At 52.6% G+C, this 15626-nt stretch overlaps 2 protein-coding genes across 3 annotated transcripts; one reads left to right on the forward strand and one right to left on the reverse strand.

Annotated features, from left to right (window-relative positions):
* Nucleotides 1-15: 15 nt before the first annotated feature.
* On the reverse strand, nucleotides 16-10282 carry LOC133510219 (ankyrin repeat domain-containing protein 1-like). The gene is made up of 11 exons (XM_061838010.1): nucleotides 10135-10282; nucleotides 9908-10019; nucleotides 4169-7628; nucleotides 3956-4081; nucleotides 3272-3403; nucleotides 3084-3191; nucleotides 2560-2658; nucleotides 2376-2474; nucleotides 981-1079; nucleotides 434-532; nucleotides 16-355 (listed from the first exon to the last, which is right to left on the reverse strand). Exons 3-11 carry the CDS (start codon nucleotides 4430-4432, stop codon nucleotides 248-250), a joined length of 1134 nt encoding a protein of 377 aa, XP_061693994.1. The 5' UTR covers nucleotides 4433-7628; nucleotides 9908-10019; nucleotides 10135-10282; the 3' UTR covers nucleotides 16-247.
* Nucleotides 10283-10407: 125 nt separating this feature from the next.
* pcgf5b (polycomb group ring finger 5b) lies at nucleotides 10408-14535 on the forward strand. Of its 2 annotated transcripts, none has more exons than XM_061838011.1 (9): nucleotides 10408-10682; nucleotides 11239-11581; nucleotides 11686-11782; nucleotides 11908-11963; nucleotides 12034-12093; nucleotides 12200-12345; nucleotides 13805-13903; nucleotides 13986-14075; nucleotides 14396-14535. In XM_061838011.1, exons 2-9 carry the CDS (start codon nucleotides 11467-11469, stop codon nucleotides 14441-14443), a joined length of 711 nt encoding a protein of 236 aa, XP_061693995.1. In that variant the 5' UTR covers nucleotides 10408-10682; nucleotides 11239-11466; the 3' UTR covers nucleotides 14444-14535. The 2 variants fall into 2 exon arrangements, with proteins under 2 accessions (XP_061693995.1, XP_061693996.1); XM_061838012.1 differs by lacking the exon at nucleotides 10408-10682 and adding an exon at nucleotides 10701-10951.
* Nucleotides 14536-15626: the final 1091 nt, after the last annotated feature.

A 15626-nucleotide genomic window follows, 5' to 3' on the forward strand; every position in this document is an offset into this window, starting at 1 on the left:
ACTTTATCGCCAACCTTCTCAAACACGCATCAATAGCAATCCCGCCACATCCTGCAAAGCTTCCTCGAAACCTCTCACAGCCGTCAAATAAATAAAAAGTCTTTTCACAAGCAGTGGCCTCGTCCTGGCGCTAGTTTCAAGTTGACTAAAACAGCAATAAAGTTCCTCCTCAAAAACAGAAAGAAAAGAAAAATGTCGTCCAGCAACATTTGAGGAAAAAGGCACGCGAGCGGAGACGGCGTCGACGTCACATCGTCTTCTCGTGAAGCTCCGCCTTCTCCTCGCCGAAGCGGAAGAGGAGACTCTTGGCGCCGTTCTGCCACGAGTACAGCGTCTCCATCGGCGTCTTGCCGTCCTGTCGGGTAGGGCGAGACCACGCGCGCGTCACGGCCCGCGACTCCAGCGCGTGGCGGCGGCGGCGGCTTCCACTCACGCAGTTCTTGACGGCGAGGCTGGCGCCGTACATCATGAGCAGCTTGATCATCTTGAAGCGGTTGATCCTCACGGCGTCGTGCATGCAGGTGTCGCCGTCCTAGCGCACAAATGCCGCACCATCAGCGCAAAGCTTGGACGGAACCAGAACCTTCTCCTCGGACCGCAACTTGCTGTGAGCCTTTTCACGTGACCAGAACCCTCTGTCGGGATGAAAACCTTCACTTGGGCCTACAGCCTTCTTTGGATCTAGCGGACAAGAACCTCTCCCCCCCCCCCCACCGATTTTCGGACGGGTGCCCCCTTCTGGTTTGCGACTCTGCTTTTCATTTGGGACTAGCGCCCGAGAACCTTTCTTCTCTCGACTCCCAGGTTTTCCGCTTTCTTGGCACTAGAATCTTCCGTCAGCACGATTACCTTCTCGTGGACGCCAATCTCAGAGCTGGACGTCTCCCTTCGGACAGAACCCCTCTCTTAGAACTAGAGCCGACTACAACCGGATCCTCTGTGGACGGGAGGGTTGACTTCGGACCAGCGCGTCTCCTCACCCGGTCTCTGGCGTTGAGGTCGGCGCCGCAATGGACCAGGTACTCGGCGCACTCGAGGTGTCCCGTCCTGACGGCCACGTGCAGAGGGCAACTGTGCAGCTGCAGGAGCGACAGCAAAACATTTTTTTTTTTTTTTAATTCTTTCTTTCACGATAAGAGCACCGGGACACGCCAAATTACGACTAGAAGCGCGCCGAAAGCTTATTGCGTCTGCTCGGAAGACATTTTAACAGGAATCAGGAAAAAGACCGCCACGGCGCCAAGTAATACCTGGCAGAAACAAAACTGGACTTTGATCCCAGCAGTCAGTCAATTCTCTAAATACGTAGATACATATTTTCTCTTGAAAATGGAGAAGGATTGGCCTTTCTTTTTTTTTTTGAAGAGCAGTTAGCTTGTTCCAACGAAACGCGTGCGCTACGAAGCTTTCGCTTATTGCCAGCCATTGCGTGACAAGGGTCCGCGCGACCACGTAACTAGGCTTAGCTTTGTTAGCTACATTTATTAGCATTGTTCTTTAGCTTTGCCAGTTGGTCGGATTCATTTGTGAAGGCTCGTACTCAGCATGATTTAGGAAACTGAATAGATTATCATTATTTTCGTACGAGCTTTTGCTAGCCAAGATTGTACAATCATTTGATGTCCTCATCTTCTAGCTGCCGTTTCTTACCTTGATTTTTTTTAGCCTCCTTGTCCCCCCTCTCTGTAGCGTTTAGGCTCACTTGTTGTTTTTAACCTTATTTGTTAGCCAAGTCGGTCAGCTTCCTTTGTCCGGCGGCCACATCCGCTGTACGTGGTCACATTACGTGACCAAACCCGGAAAACGACTGACGTCAAACTAGCTGAAACGTAGTTTTGCCTCCGGCTGGTGCGATCGGACAAAAGTTCACGCTAACCACGACAACATAGCGTACACGCATACGATTCCCAAGCCGAGAACTCCGCCATTGTCGTCTTGTGTTGCAAAATGTAGTTGAAGGAGTTGCACCTCCAACCTTTGCAGGCTTTGTCGCGTTGTGGCTTCTCGCGCTCCCGTTCGCTGTTGCCGCTAGACGATTCTGACATGACGTCGGAACGACGGCTTCACGTGCAGCTGGATGAAGATATAATTTTTTAGGTTTTGTTTTGTCTCTCTCTGTTTGTTGCAACGGAGGGACTTTAAACTCTGAACTTCAGTCGGGACTGACGACTCGGAAGATTTGCATTTCTTTTTGTCATAAAAACCCACAAATTGCTTCTTCCCTCATCCTGCCAGAAACAAAAACAATTTTCCAAAACAACATCACGACGTTGAAAGTTCCTTCAGGTGGTCTGTAACGGTCCCAAACCAGGATGAAGTCCTGCGACCCGTTTCGGCTGACAATCGGGTGTAAAGTGCAGAGGCGAGAGGGCCACCTTGTCTCTGGCGGAGATCTGGGCCCCGCGTCGGAGGAGGAGCTGAAGGGCGGGAAGGTTCCCGCCTCTGCAGGCCCAGTGGACCGCCGTGGACTCCAGCTGACACACACACACACACACACACAGTGGCGTAAGTCACACGGCATTTCCTGGCCGTGGTACAAGTTCCGGACGTCGCTCTCACTTTGTCCTTCCTGTCAATGGCGGCGCCGGCGTCCAGCAGCGTGGTCATGACTTCCACGTGACCTTTGAAGGACGCTTTGTGGAGGGCGGTCCTTTGGAACTGAACACCAACACGACGTCATCGCCAGTGTCGGGGAAACAAAAATGACGTTGACGTGAATTTTTGATGTGGACTTCAATTACAATTGCTCTGGGAAACTTACGTGAATACAATTTGCTTAAAAAAAAAAAAACAAACAAACAAAAAAACCTCAGCAAAAGATTGCCTGTGATTGGCTGTCTCTGGTCACGTGACCCGGGCTCAGCCATGATCTATTTTCCAAACGTGACCTCGAAGGTGGCGCAACGGAGGAGTTTGTGTGCCGTTTTGCAAAGGCTCGACTCCGAGTTAGCGCAAATGGCCGGCGACGGGTTCAGGGTGTACCCCGCCGTCGTGCCCTTGTGAGGATAAGCGGCAGAGAACACGGACCGATGTTCCCGACGCCGGCCGATCGAGCCCTTCTCTCAACGGGGGCGAGAACTCACACCATCGACGGCGTCGGGGTTCCCTCCCTCGTTCAGGTACTTGAGTACGACGGCCATCTTGTTGTCCACGGCGGCGGCGAGGAAGAGGGGCGCCTCCACCATGTCGGGCTGCGAGGCACCATGATGGCGTCACGTCGGCGGGCGAGCGAGCGAGCGAGCGGCGGAAGGAAATTTGCTGCCGGTCTCACCAGCGTCTCGGCGGGGGGGGCCTCCGTCTTCTTGCGGACGGGCGCCTTCCTCTGCCGCCTCCTCTTCCTCAGCTGCAGGATGTTGAGCAGGTCGTCCACCGTTTCCAGACGCAGGCGGCCGCATTTGTCCATCTGAAACGCAGACCCGCCGTTTGTCCGTCTCGGTTCCGTCGAGGTCGGCTTCCCCGAGGAATGTGAACAGTTCAAAAGCATTTGCGTGGAGCATGAAAAATGGCATTAGCGCCGCTGGAGCGCCAGTACAATGTTAGCAAAGCATTCCAAACTTGAATAGGCAAGGATCAATATTAATATGACTTGCGTCCATCATTCATCTGGCATAGCACGTTGCATGATGTTAGCACATCTTAACATTTGCTCTCGGATGGCGGTAGCGCGGCATTAGTTCGATGTTACGTTGCACGAGCAGTCGGAGATGGCCCAAATTTGGAAGCTCGCCCTGCTTGGCGTCCTCCGTTTGTTTGGAGTTCGGCACGTGCAGTACTGCGTCGTGCCTGAAGGCGTCGCCAAACGACACTTTTCGGGCGCTTCAACCGGCAAACCAACGAAAGCCGCGGGACGAAATCCTCGCCGGACGGATCGGAACGCGGACCGCAGAACGCCCGACGCGCTGACCGCTCGCGTCGCAACGGAAGCATTTCCTGTCACGTGACGGACGGGACTCACGTTGAGGGCCGCCGCGCTGACCTCGTCGTGCTCGCCGCCGCTGTCGTCCTCCGAGAGGTCGCCGCGTCCCGCATTTCGATCGTCACGCTCGCCACCCGCGTTCCACTCTGACCTTCCTCCGCTCACCTGGGAGCGGAAATGAAGAGCAAACGTAAAAAAAAAAAAAAAAAAAAAAGAATCGTCCCAAGTTGTCGAGGACACGCGCGCACTGACCAGTTCCTGGACGCTGTGCAGCCCCATCGCGGTATCAGCAGGCGACTCGACCCCAGTGCTCCCCTTCTTATAGCGCGCACGCCCACGCCCACGCCCACGCCCACGACGGCTGTGCCAGTCGGAGGTCTCACTCTGGAAGGAAATCCACGCCGGCCACGGGACATCCCATAATATCTTTCCACCTCGGCACCGTAAAAAGTCGAACCCACTTGAAAATCGGTAGATCACGACGGGAACCTTACTTTGGGATTCCAATTGAATCATTTGATCGCCTGTCACTCACTTCAGAGCAGTGCATTCGATAGTCAAACTGTGCACGACTGTACATTTCACTTGGGCTTAACATGTAACTGTATTACATTTTAGAATACTTTGCTTCGCACACTTATTTAGGTACCATTTCATTGAATATTTTTTTTTTTTTTTAACACATAGTGGCTTAGAATAATATGACATCGTTTGGGCCAACTATGCTACTGTACAAGTATTTTCATGTTAGCCGTGACAGCTCGTTGTACTTGCGACCAAAATGTTTGATAAGTGCAGAAGCGTATTACTGCCACACCCAAAAAAAAAAAACAAAAAACATGGTCATGTTTCACATAATAATGGGAATCGTGGAGAGAAGTTTCACCTAATTATGTGAAACGCGACGCAAGAAGATAACAAAAAATACTCCAAACCCGGCTGAGTTTCAAGTACCAAGTCACGCACGGCGTCAGGTCGAGGTAAAAATAATATTATGGGCTGCAAAATGATTGTTGTGGGCGCACGCCACGAAAATGCCGGCTGGCTTTTTAGTGACTTTCTGATTTGCGCTCTCTCACTTTGACTTCCTCGCCGCTTTTCCAACTGAGCTCCGCTGGCTTGCAGGTTTACTTTGGGTGTGACGTCACCAATCGAGACCATCACCTAAATGGGGGAGGAGCTCGTGGCACGTTCAATGAATGTACAAAAGCAGCAATATTGCCCGACTAAAAAGCATATCACGTTTCGTCCACATGCCAAAGCTCCACGTCAGTAAACGATCGGCGATGGTCTCGTCGAGTCTTAACGGGTGACCTCATCCCGTTCAAAGTGGAAGCGGCCTCTGGCTTTTTTTTTTTTTTTAAATGTGCCCACAATAGTATTTTTAGCCTCTTGATTTTTATTCGTAGCGACCTGACGCCACGGTTACACGAGCGACAGAGAGGCCCTCCGCTTGAACTCGACTTGCAAGTTTCGAGCGCGAGTGAGTCACGGCGGTCGTCGTAGACAATCTTTGGCACGGACACGCGACCTGGCAACTGCCCATCGCGTCATGGTCACCCGCCGCCGACGGGTCAGCTGCTTTTTTTGGGCCAGCGGTCGCTTTCGCTCGCTTCTCGGGTCAAAGGTCGATTTCCTTTCAACTTTCGCAACGGAAATTTGCATTCGCCGTACGTGACGTCGTGTCAAAGGTCGTCCAGCTGATTCCACTTCAGCTTCTTTCCTATCCCAAGTGAAGTTTTCATTTCATTTCAAGTGAAACCCATCGAGCTCATCCCGTTTCCACTTCCTGTAGGTTTCAATTGTTTGCTTTTATTTCGCTTTGATCCTTTTTTTCACTCGCTCGTCGGCTCCGACTCCCGTTGCCCTTCCACGCGAAAGAGGCTCGGGTGGGAAATTCCGCCGACGTGAGAAAATCGGACCTCCGTCGGAATTGCAGGAAGTGCGGCGGGAACGGAACCTCGGACCCCTTTCCCCGTCCGAAGGTGACTCCTCGCTTCCGAGCGACCTTCACGCCCGCCGAGCAGCTGTGGCCTGGAGACGCAAATAGAAGGCAAAAGTCTCCGATGCGTTCACGAGGGCGTGCGTGGGAAAAGTTGTCGGCAAGCGAGCCGGCCGGTGACAAGAACCTTCCGTGGGCAGGAAGGCGCACATCATCATCATCATCATCATCATCATCATCATCATCATGTCGGACGCATCACGAGTTGAATGTGTGCCGTACGTGCGGCCTGAGTTTTGAAATCCACAGCAGAAGAAAAGCTAAAGACCTCGTGAAGATGCCGGACCGAGCTGCTAAGAAGAAAAGTGTCATGGAGCCCTTGCGCCGAGATGCGCTGAAGAGGCCACTTCCTGAGAATGAAGACATAACCCCTAAAAAAAAAAAAAAACAAAAACATAAAAGACAAAGACCTGAACTTCTGGAGACATGTGCTGTGGTCTGATAAAACTAAAGTGGAGCTTTCGGGCTGTAAAGTCCGAGCTAGTTGACCTGAGAACACCGTCCCAACTGTGAAGGATGGACTGGGCGGCATTATGTCGTGGGGCCGTTTTGCCCAATCGGGAACCGGACCTCTTCATAAAACAGACGCGTTCGTGAAGAAAGAACATTCGTTGCAGCTGTGAAGGCAACATTAGCCAGGAAGCTAAAACTTGGGCGCAAACGAGTCTGACCCGAAGCGTACCGCCAGAATGCTTCAAAAAGCCGCTCGAGGATAACAGAGTCCACGTGTCGGAGCGGCCCCGATCTGAATCCCGTCGGACATTTTTTAGGCGCGTCTGAAAAGGCGACCGGCAAAAGCTGACCGGTTCTGTCAGGAGGACCGGGCCGGGGTTCCAGCGCTTCAAAGGAAAGGGATGCCAACTTTTCACCTCTGTCATGATTGTGGCATTTAACAAAAGGAAATAATTGGGATGATCCCGACTGAGCTCAAATATGAAACGTGTTTTTGCGCAGCGGATGCTAACTTTTGTCTTCAACCGTGTACCATTAGCAGGTGTGGTGGCCATCGTAAGTTGAATACTCGCCGTCTTTGGCGTCATAAGTTTCAGATTGCGTCATCGATTGATCGCTTCACGAGTGCAACGTGTCACGTGACCTCTGGCGTATCACGTCACGTGTCACGCTGCATGTAGCAGAAGTGCCGCGTGCGGCCTCGTACATGCCGTAAGCGTGTCGTGGGCCTCGTTGTTTGCGCCACGTACAACGCTTTTGTCATCTTTCGTACGTGTCATCTTTGTCACCGAAATGTCATTTGTGACACGCATCAGACGTGTCAGGGGTCACGCGTGATGTATGAAGTGTCCGACTGCTGGCGTTCATCCTCGTGAGTGTTAGCAAGGTGCCACCGGGCGTGAAGCGAAGCCACGCGACGCGGGAGCCGCCGCCGCCGCTCACGGAGGACAACGTCGGCGCCGCGCGCGTGGCGACTTTGCCTTTACGACGCCTCCGGAGATGTACGCGGTCGAATTCCTCCGTCCCCCGCGGCGCTAATATTAGCCGCGATAATCCGGCCGGGCCCCGGCGTCGTCCTCATCGCCACTCGGACACGCGATGACCTCATGGCGCTCGTCACGTTGGCGAGAGTCCATCTCAGAAAGGTGGCGTCAACCGACGAACGGGTGCTAGCGTTTTGACCTCCGACGTTTTCGTCTCCTCGGTGCCACCCTGACGCTGAGCGATTCCTTCCCGAGTCAGTCTTGAGGAGAACCGCTGAAAAAAAAAGGCCGCGTTCACGCTGCAGCTCAAGTCTGATTTTTTTCACCCAATCTGACATAGCAGATTTTTCTGTCGCCAGCAGGAAAAATGGTGAGATTTTTCAGATGCGCGGCCACCGAACTATGCTAGCGCAGTAGCGGTCAGTTTATGCCATGAAGCTGAAACAACAAATGAAAAGGAGCGCACTAAAAAAAACTGACCAACGGCGTCAGTCCCGTCGTCTGCGGGGAACTTTTTGGGTCGGTTTGCTTTCAGTGGCGAATCGCTGGGCTAAAGGAAGGCACGCACGAGGGACTTTTGGCGGCGTGTTGACGGCGTGCTAACAATGAGGTCAGTGTGAAATGTTACGTGCGTGCGTGCGCTTGCGGAGCCTCGTCCGACGGGCCCGGCGACCCGCTCGCCCTCCCGTCGCGTTCCAAGCGGCTCCAAATAAACACGCATCATCACTTCCTGTTGGAGCCAAACGCTCAAGCCCCCCACAACCCCCCGCTGAGCCTTTTTAGTCCTCGGGAGATTTATGCTGTCAACAGAACACACGCACACACATGCCCATCTTCTGTGTGTGTCTTATTTCAGGTCGTCACCCCCTCACAACGTGGGGCGAAGGTTCAATTCCTGGTGTCGCAATGATGCACGTGGCCCACCTACCACAGCCTGCCCTGAACCTCCAAGAACAACACTTGGGATGAAGACGTAGATTAGATTACGATGGATGGATGCATGGATGGATGGATGGATGGATGGATGGATGGATGGATAGATAGATAGATAGATAGATAGATAGATAGATAGATAGATAGATAGATAGATAGATAGATAGATAGATAGATAGATAGATAGATAGATAGATAGATAGATAGATAGATAGATAGATAGATAGATAGATAGATGGATAGATAGATAGATAGATAGATAGATAGATAGATAGATAGATTTCAACTCCACTAAAGCATCCCAATTGAAAGTTTGGGCTGTGTTTTCACAACCCGTAGAACTGACGCATCCGGATTTTCACGCAAGCGCAAGACTGGTTCTGTGTGTGCGTTGGGGCAAAGCTGCCCATCCCTAAAAAGACTCCCAAGTTTATTCGTGCCGAGTTTTCCGATTTCCAGTATGTGACGATACGTCACAATCATATCAGAGTTGGGACAAATTCCTTGTGTGTTTTTGACAAACTTGATTTTTTTTTTTTTTTTACTTGGCCCGATGGTTCTGTTTAATTTCACTGGACAACCCCCCCCCACATACGTACACACGTATACATGAACTCCTTCGAATCCCGGCCAACTTGGGGCAAAAGGCGAACCGTACCCCGAACCGTCGCCCAGCGGGAAGAGAACCCGCCCTTCCTGCTCCGAAGTCAGCCGAGCGCACACCATCGGTGACGCCAGGTCTTTAAAATGATGTGACAAATGAACGTGGAGTATTTTGCGGAGCTATTTTTTCCCCACGGAGCCGCTTTGAGAAGTTTTGGCTTCCGAAGGTTCCGGGCTCCTCAATTGTTCCGCACCCCCGGGGGGACAGCGCGGCTAAATCTTCCGTAGCGACGGGACGCTTTCCGCTTTCCTCGGCTGCACTTCATCCGGGGGCAAGCCGGGGCAAATGTTTTTTTCCGTCTTGGATTGCATACGCGACGTGCTTAGTTCACGTGATCGGCAGGGGGCAAGCGAAGGAGACCTTCCGGGTCCCGGGCGGGACGAGGGATCGCGCCAGCTTGGAGCGTGCTACTAAATATCTACTGTATGATACGAGGTTATACACAGCACGCCGTATCGAAATAGATGTCAGTCCAAATGTGGCAAGGTCGGGAATTACAAGGAAGGGTGGAGGAAAACGGCAAGGCGTCAGTCAACATTCCAACGACATGACGCCGACGGCGACAGCTGCTGACGCCCGCGGCCAAACATCGCCGTCACCGCTCAGGATCGGGCGCATACTCATTGGCACGCCTCGTACTACGGGTTACATACAGTACGCCAGCACTGTCCGGTGAGCCAATGCACGCTAATACTCCACCGTGACGAGCACGACGGCGGGCGGGGCTAACGTGTTCCCTGGCGCGACTCGTCAATTCAGAATCAGAATCGGCTTTATTGACCAAGTGTGTAAAAACACGCAAAGGAATTTATCTACGGCAGTCGGTGCTGCCCCGGGACGACGTTCCTTATCAGAGTCACACATGTGCAAGATGTAAAGTCTTCTTCATACAGAACAGGTAAGAGGGTGTCAACGTCCCCCATTTGTGGTAAACCCGTACAGAGCGGCCTTCTTACCCATCGCCGGTTCCCGTTCTAGACCAGCGCAAAGGGAGCAGCAGCATTAAGTTGATCTCCAGTGCGAACGTTGCGTGCTCGTGACAATCCCGACTTCAATTCGATTCTCGGCCTGAATGAACTGGGGAACTATTTCTGGATTGGTCATTGCTTCCATCTTGTATAACATCCTTACAATTGTACACTTGTGAAACATCCCAACATCGTCTTTAATGGGGATACGTTACGTTTTTTGTTGCGCTGTTGGCTCTCAAAACCACGCAGGCGGTCGCAAAGAAGTGACGTCAAGTGTGTTTCAGCTTAACCTTCATAACGAGAATTGATGGGAACGAGGGAAAAAGAAGCAAGTAGCAAAATCGGCCGTGGCCGCGACTTGCGAGGGTTTGTTTCCGCATCCGGTGGCTTTTCCCGCCCACCGCTGCTATCGGCACGCCTACCGGCCGGGCCGATCGCGGCCGAGCGGAGCCGAGCGGAGCCGAGCAGAGCCGAGCGGAGCCGAGCAGAGCCGAGCGGCGCCTCCAAGTTCCGTGTTGTTGAGTCCCGACCGGGCAGCGCGCGCGACGACGGAGGGACGCGAGCATCCGGTGTGAGGCAGGAAGCGGCGTGCGCGGAAGCGAGCGAGCGAGCGAGCTCGAAGAAGAGCACGGAGGGCTTTTGGGAGGTTTTCGATATTTTGGAATTTCTTCTGCTCGCTTCCGCACTCGACTCCCGTCTTCTCCCTTGGTTCGATGCGTCGTCCGGAACGTCGGTGACGTCAGGCCCGCCAACTTTTCCGGTAAGGTCGTTTCCGTCGTCGGGCTCGCGAACGAACATGAGGAGCCGCGCGCGCGCGCGCGCGCCCGCGCTCTCGTCGAACACGCGCAGGCACGTCAACGTGAGGCTAACACGCACGCGCGCATTTCGGAATTGTCACAGCAGGTGGATCACTTCCGGTGAGAGGCTTTGGGGGGGGGGGGGGGTCTTTTCAAATCGAGTCGTCCTTCAGTAGTATGAAGACGCGCGCTGAGGCAGCTGTCACTTTTGTCTTGGGAGACGTTGAGCCTGGTTTGTGTGCAAAACTCAACAACTATTCATGCTGACGTACTTGATTTTGTCCTCCTCCCTCATGCACGGGATGTTGGATTCCCTCAGCGAATGCTCGCCCTCTGCCAATACCGATTAGCGATTAGCGAGCCAATGTACACTCCATTTCCCCGGAGGCCTTCTTGTGATTTTGTCAAATCTCGTCGGCTTGCTCCTTCTTGTGTCCCTTTTTCTTCCGACTCGCAAACATTGTACAAGTTGTATTCGGAGTACGTGGTCTGTCTTTGTGTCGTGTGCGCTTCCGACAGCGAGCGGCGTGTGATGCCGACGGAGCCGCCGCCCCCTCATGGAGTGATCATGCGTCGCCGGGAGGTTCCGGAAGGAAAAGCGCTCGTCGGCGGCCTTTTTTCCGAGGAGGCGCCAGGACATTGAACGTGATCGGGACTTGCGAACATGGAGCAGGACTTCACCCAGTCGCCCTTCGCCCTTTGCTAACGTGAGTCCGACGCCGCAGAGGCGAAGGCTTTCTTTCCGACATGGCCGCCGCCGCGAGGACGCACCGAGTGAGAGACTTTAACCATTTCATTACCTGCTACCTTTGCGGCGGTTACCTCATCAAGCCAGCCACCGTCACCGAGTGCCTGCACACCTGTAAGTGGCCGCGCTCGCTCTCCTTTAGCTTAGCTTAGCTTAGCTTAGCTTAGCTTATTTTTGCGCCCGCGCGCGCGCGTGTGTGTGTGTGTGGGCACCCTTAGTCTGTAAGAGTTGCATCGTGCAGCACTTTGAAGAGAGCAACGACTGTCCCAAATGTGGCATCCAAGTCCACGAGACGAACCCCCTGGAGATGCTCAGGTCAGACCAGTGCCCTTTGTCTTTGTTCTCATCTGACTTCCTGTCTTGTCATTGCCACTTCCTGCGCACTAATTCCCGCTTCTACTCACGTGACTTCTCGCTCGTCTTCACGTTCGTGCTTTGAGGTTGGACAACACCCTGGAGGAGATCATCTTCAAGCTGGTTCCGGGCCTGCGAGAGCGTAAGTCCTGCGTCTGGTGGACGGCGGCCGCGTTGACGTTGACGCGGCCGCCGTCGTTTTTGTTGTCCAGACGAGGAGGAGCGAGAGCTGGAGTTCTGGAGGAAAAACCGGCGTGGCGACAACCTCCCAGGTGAGGACGACGACAGAAGCGGGCGCACGCTCGCGATGCTAACCCGCTCGCAATATGCTAGAAAAAGAAAGGAGAAAAGTCGTGACAGTTGTTTGTGCGACCGCAGCTGACGTCACGGCGGGGGCGGGGCTTCCCCACGACAGCGGCGGCGCCGCCGCCGCCGACGACGACTACCACAGGAGCGACCCCCAGATCGCCATCTGCCTGGACTGTCTGCGCAACACGGGCCGCGTCGGCGACGCCAGCGTCACGGTGGGCATCGGCCGGCGCTTTCAATCTCTTTCCGCATGAGGGCTGATTCGATTGGGAAACACACACACGAGTATCAATGGGCGACGCTTCATTCCTGCAAATCCCAACGAGGCCGTAAATCCACTCCGATAAAAAATATTGCCGGGTGCCGCTCAGCTGTGGTCTCCGTGGCCACCTGGGGGCGGTACAAGACAGTGCATTCAATCGTACAAAGCCAAATCTGATGAAGTTGGACAAAGTCTACACTGACAAGATAGTTCATGTTCAAAGTGAGAAAGTTTATTTCAACTGGAAAATAATTATTCAATTAGAATTTTAGCAAGAGTTGAGGAATGCTCATCGTTGGGATGCTGCTGTGATTGGCTAGAAAAGAAAGCTCGTCTGAATCCTTCCCGGGGAGGGGTGCGTTCACGTACTTGTGAAGAAGTGTGTGACATGATAGTCCCAACAGTTTAAGGACAATGTTCCACAACGAGATTTCATCGTTTATGGTCTGTAATACGATGAAAAGGTCCAGAGAATCTGGAGCGGCGGGGCCAAACGCCAACATCGAATGGCCGTGACCGTTGAGCTCTCAGGCGCCGTGTCGTCAAAAACCATCGTTTAAAAGTCTCAAGGATATCACCAGGTGGGCTCAGGAGCCAATGTCAGTAAATGCAGTCGAGCTCCACATCTGTAAGCGCGACTTCAAACTCTACTGTGCAAAACGACAGCCGTTCATCGACAACACCCGGAAACGCCCTCGGCTTCTCCGGGCTGTGTTTGTGCCAATGACAACTGTCTCTTCCACATTAGTGAAGGCACCATTAATTCGGAAAGGTTTTGGAGATACGTACGCTGCCATCCAAGCGAGGGCTTTTTCATGGTTGTCTGAGCAAGACAATGCCAAACCACATTCTGCACGTGTCCAACAGCGCGTATTGCTGGAGTGAGAGACTACGAGACTCGCCTGCCTGCAGTTCAGACCTGTCTCCCATTGAAAATGTCAAACACGATAACAGAGACCCCAGACTGTTGAACAGCTGAAGCTGTACATCGAGCCAAAATGGGAAAGAATTCCCAAACGTTTACTGAATGTTTTTCAAAGAAAAGGTGACGGAACACAGTCGGACACGACGACAACGGAGCCAGCTTTTTTTTTTTTTTTTTGGGAGTGGGTTGCGGCCATAAAATTGAAGTTGATTATTTTCTCAAAACAATAGTTTATCAGTTTCAACATTAAATTTGAAGCGCATTCAGCGAAATGCACGTTGAACATGATTTGCAACTCAATGTATTCATGTCCCAGCTTGATCAGATTTGGCTTTGTATTTGAGTACTGTTGCGTTGGTCTTGCGTAGCTTGCGTTGGTTTGTTTGTTTACATTTCCCTCGTTGAAAGGCTTCAGATCAACGTCTGCGTTGCTTCGAGATGGTGGACGGAAAGGCTCAGCGCTGCTCGTTTTGTGTTTGTCAATCAGGATCTGATGAAGAAGTTCATTCGCTGTTCCAGTCGCGTGACGGTCGGAACCATCAAGAAGTTTCTCAGCCTCAAACTCAAGCTGCCCAGCTCCTACGAGGTCGGTAGCGTCAGCGTTAGCGTGAGCGTCGGCCGCGCGGCCGACGCTCACGCTGACGCGTTTGCTTGTGCGTGCGGAGCAGCTGGACGTGTTGTGTAACGGCGAGATTATGGGCCGAGACCACACCATGGAGTTCATCTACATGACCAGATGGAGGCTGCACGCCGACAACGTAAGAAGCGCCAAAACGCTCGCCGTCTGCCTGCCGCCCTCAACGTCACGTCAACCCGGACAAGGCGGCACTTTTGATGTTCAGGATGTCGTGCCTTTGAGGACGTGACCCGAGTCCTTTCCCGTCCCATTTTTATTTTGTTTTTGTTCGCCTTGATGAGTTTGTGGCTTTCGTCTTGCGATTTTGGGACGTGACTTTGTATGACGTGCCTCCGCATGCTAACTTTTGCGACGGTGCTCGTTTATTTTGCCGCGTGACGTTTTTGTGGTGTCGTATGACGTTTTCATCTTTTCTGCGTTTTGTGTGTCCTTTCCCCGCAGACGTACCCGATGGTCCTGGAGTACCGACCGCGCGTCGACTTTGGATGAAGTGCACATATTTACAGGGTGTAATGAAGATATTTTTGTAGAGTGTAAACAGTTTTTACGCTACCTAGAAATAATATGAATATGAGCGTACACGTACACGCCTCAAGCTCTGCTTTACTTCTGACGTTTGATCCCTCTTCGATCGCGACGCGTGACGTCACTTCCGGCTCCTTTCGAGGTCTCCCCAAAAAGTTTTTGCTTCCTTTGTTGTGGCAAAAGCGCGTGAAAATAATTTGCCCCGTTTGGGAAAGTCGCTAATTTAGCGCCAGTTTTGTAAACGTGCTCTTCTGGTCGTCCGTGTCAGCGGTGCACATCAGCGAGGTTTTGGTGGGGGGGGGGGGGGGAATTCAAGCAACCAATACCGACCGACTCAATTAGAGGTGCAACAAGTCATTGATTGATCAGAAGAGTCCTCGTTCAACGTAAAATTGTCCACCGGAAATATTCTCTGATTTCTGTCCTCTTCCATGAAAGGAGGACTTTTTTTTTTTCTTTTGTCCAGACCAAACCAAGAACTGAATCGTCATTTATTTGAAATTGTTCAGTTTTCAAATAAACAAACAGAAAAGTAACAATTATTCCAAAGATCCAATCAAAAAGAATGGACATCTTCATTGATGATTTAAATTGCCTCAAATGAAAGAAACGGTGAAAGCGCCTCCCGACAACAACGGCAAATTTCTTTGAATTTCACATTTATTCATTGAAGAAAATATTTGACAGTTCTCGCAGTACGTAGTTCAAAGGTGACCTCCGGTAAAGCAATCGGGCGCGTCGGAGGACGTCGTCAGGGCGATGACGCGACCGCCGCTCAAAAGGTCGTTTCCGGCGCAGGACGGCGCGCGCCGAGGCTGCCGTGGAAAAGCGTGCGAGTCGGACGGGAGCGGTCAAAAAAAAGAAAATGCAAGCGATCGCGAAAGACGGAACTCGGGTCCGCCATCGGTCGACGGGATCGTGCAGCAAAAGTCGACGGCAGAGAAGGTCGCCCAGCTGAAAGTGGAAGACAGACGGACGGAAGGCCTGAAAATGCGAGTCCACTTCCGGTCGCGCCAGACCGAGAGGTCCAAATTGAGCGGAACCTCCTCAGCTTCCAAAGGCGACCGGGTCACGACAATCCGTCGCGGCCGCAGAACCCAAAACGGCCGACGGCGGGCCAAACGGTGACGAAGGTGATCTTCGATGC

Source organism: Syngnathoides biaculeatus, chromosome 12, assembly GCF_019802595.1.
Source record: "Syngnathoides biaculeatus isolate LvHL_M chromosome 12, ASM1980259v1, whole genome shotgun sequence".
Classification (NCBI taxonomy): domain Eukaryota; kingdom Metazoa; phylum Chordata; class Actinopteri; order Syngnathiformes; family Syngnathidae; genus Syngnathoides; species Syngnathoides biaculeatus.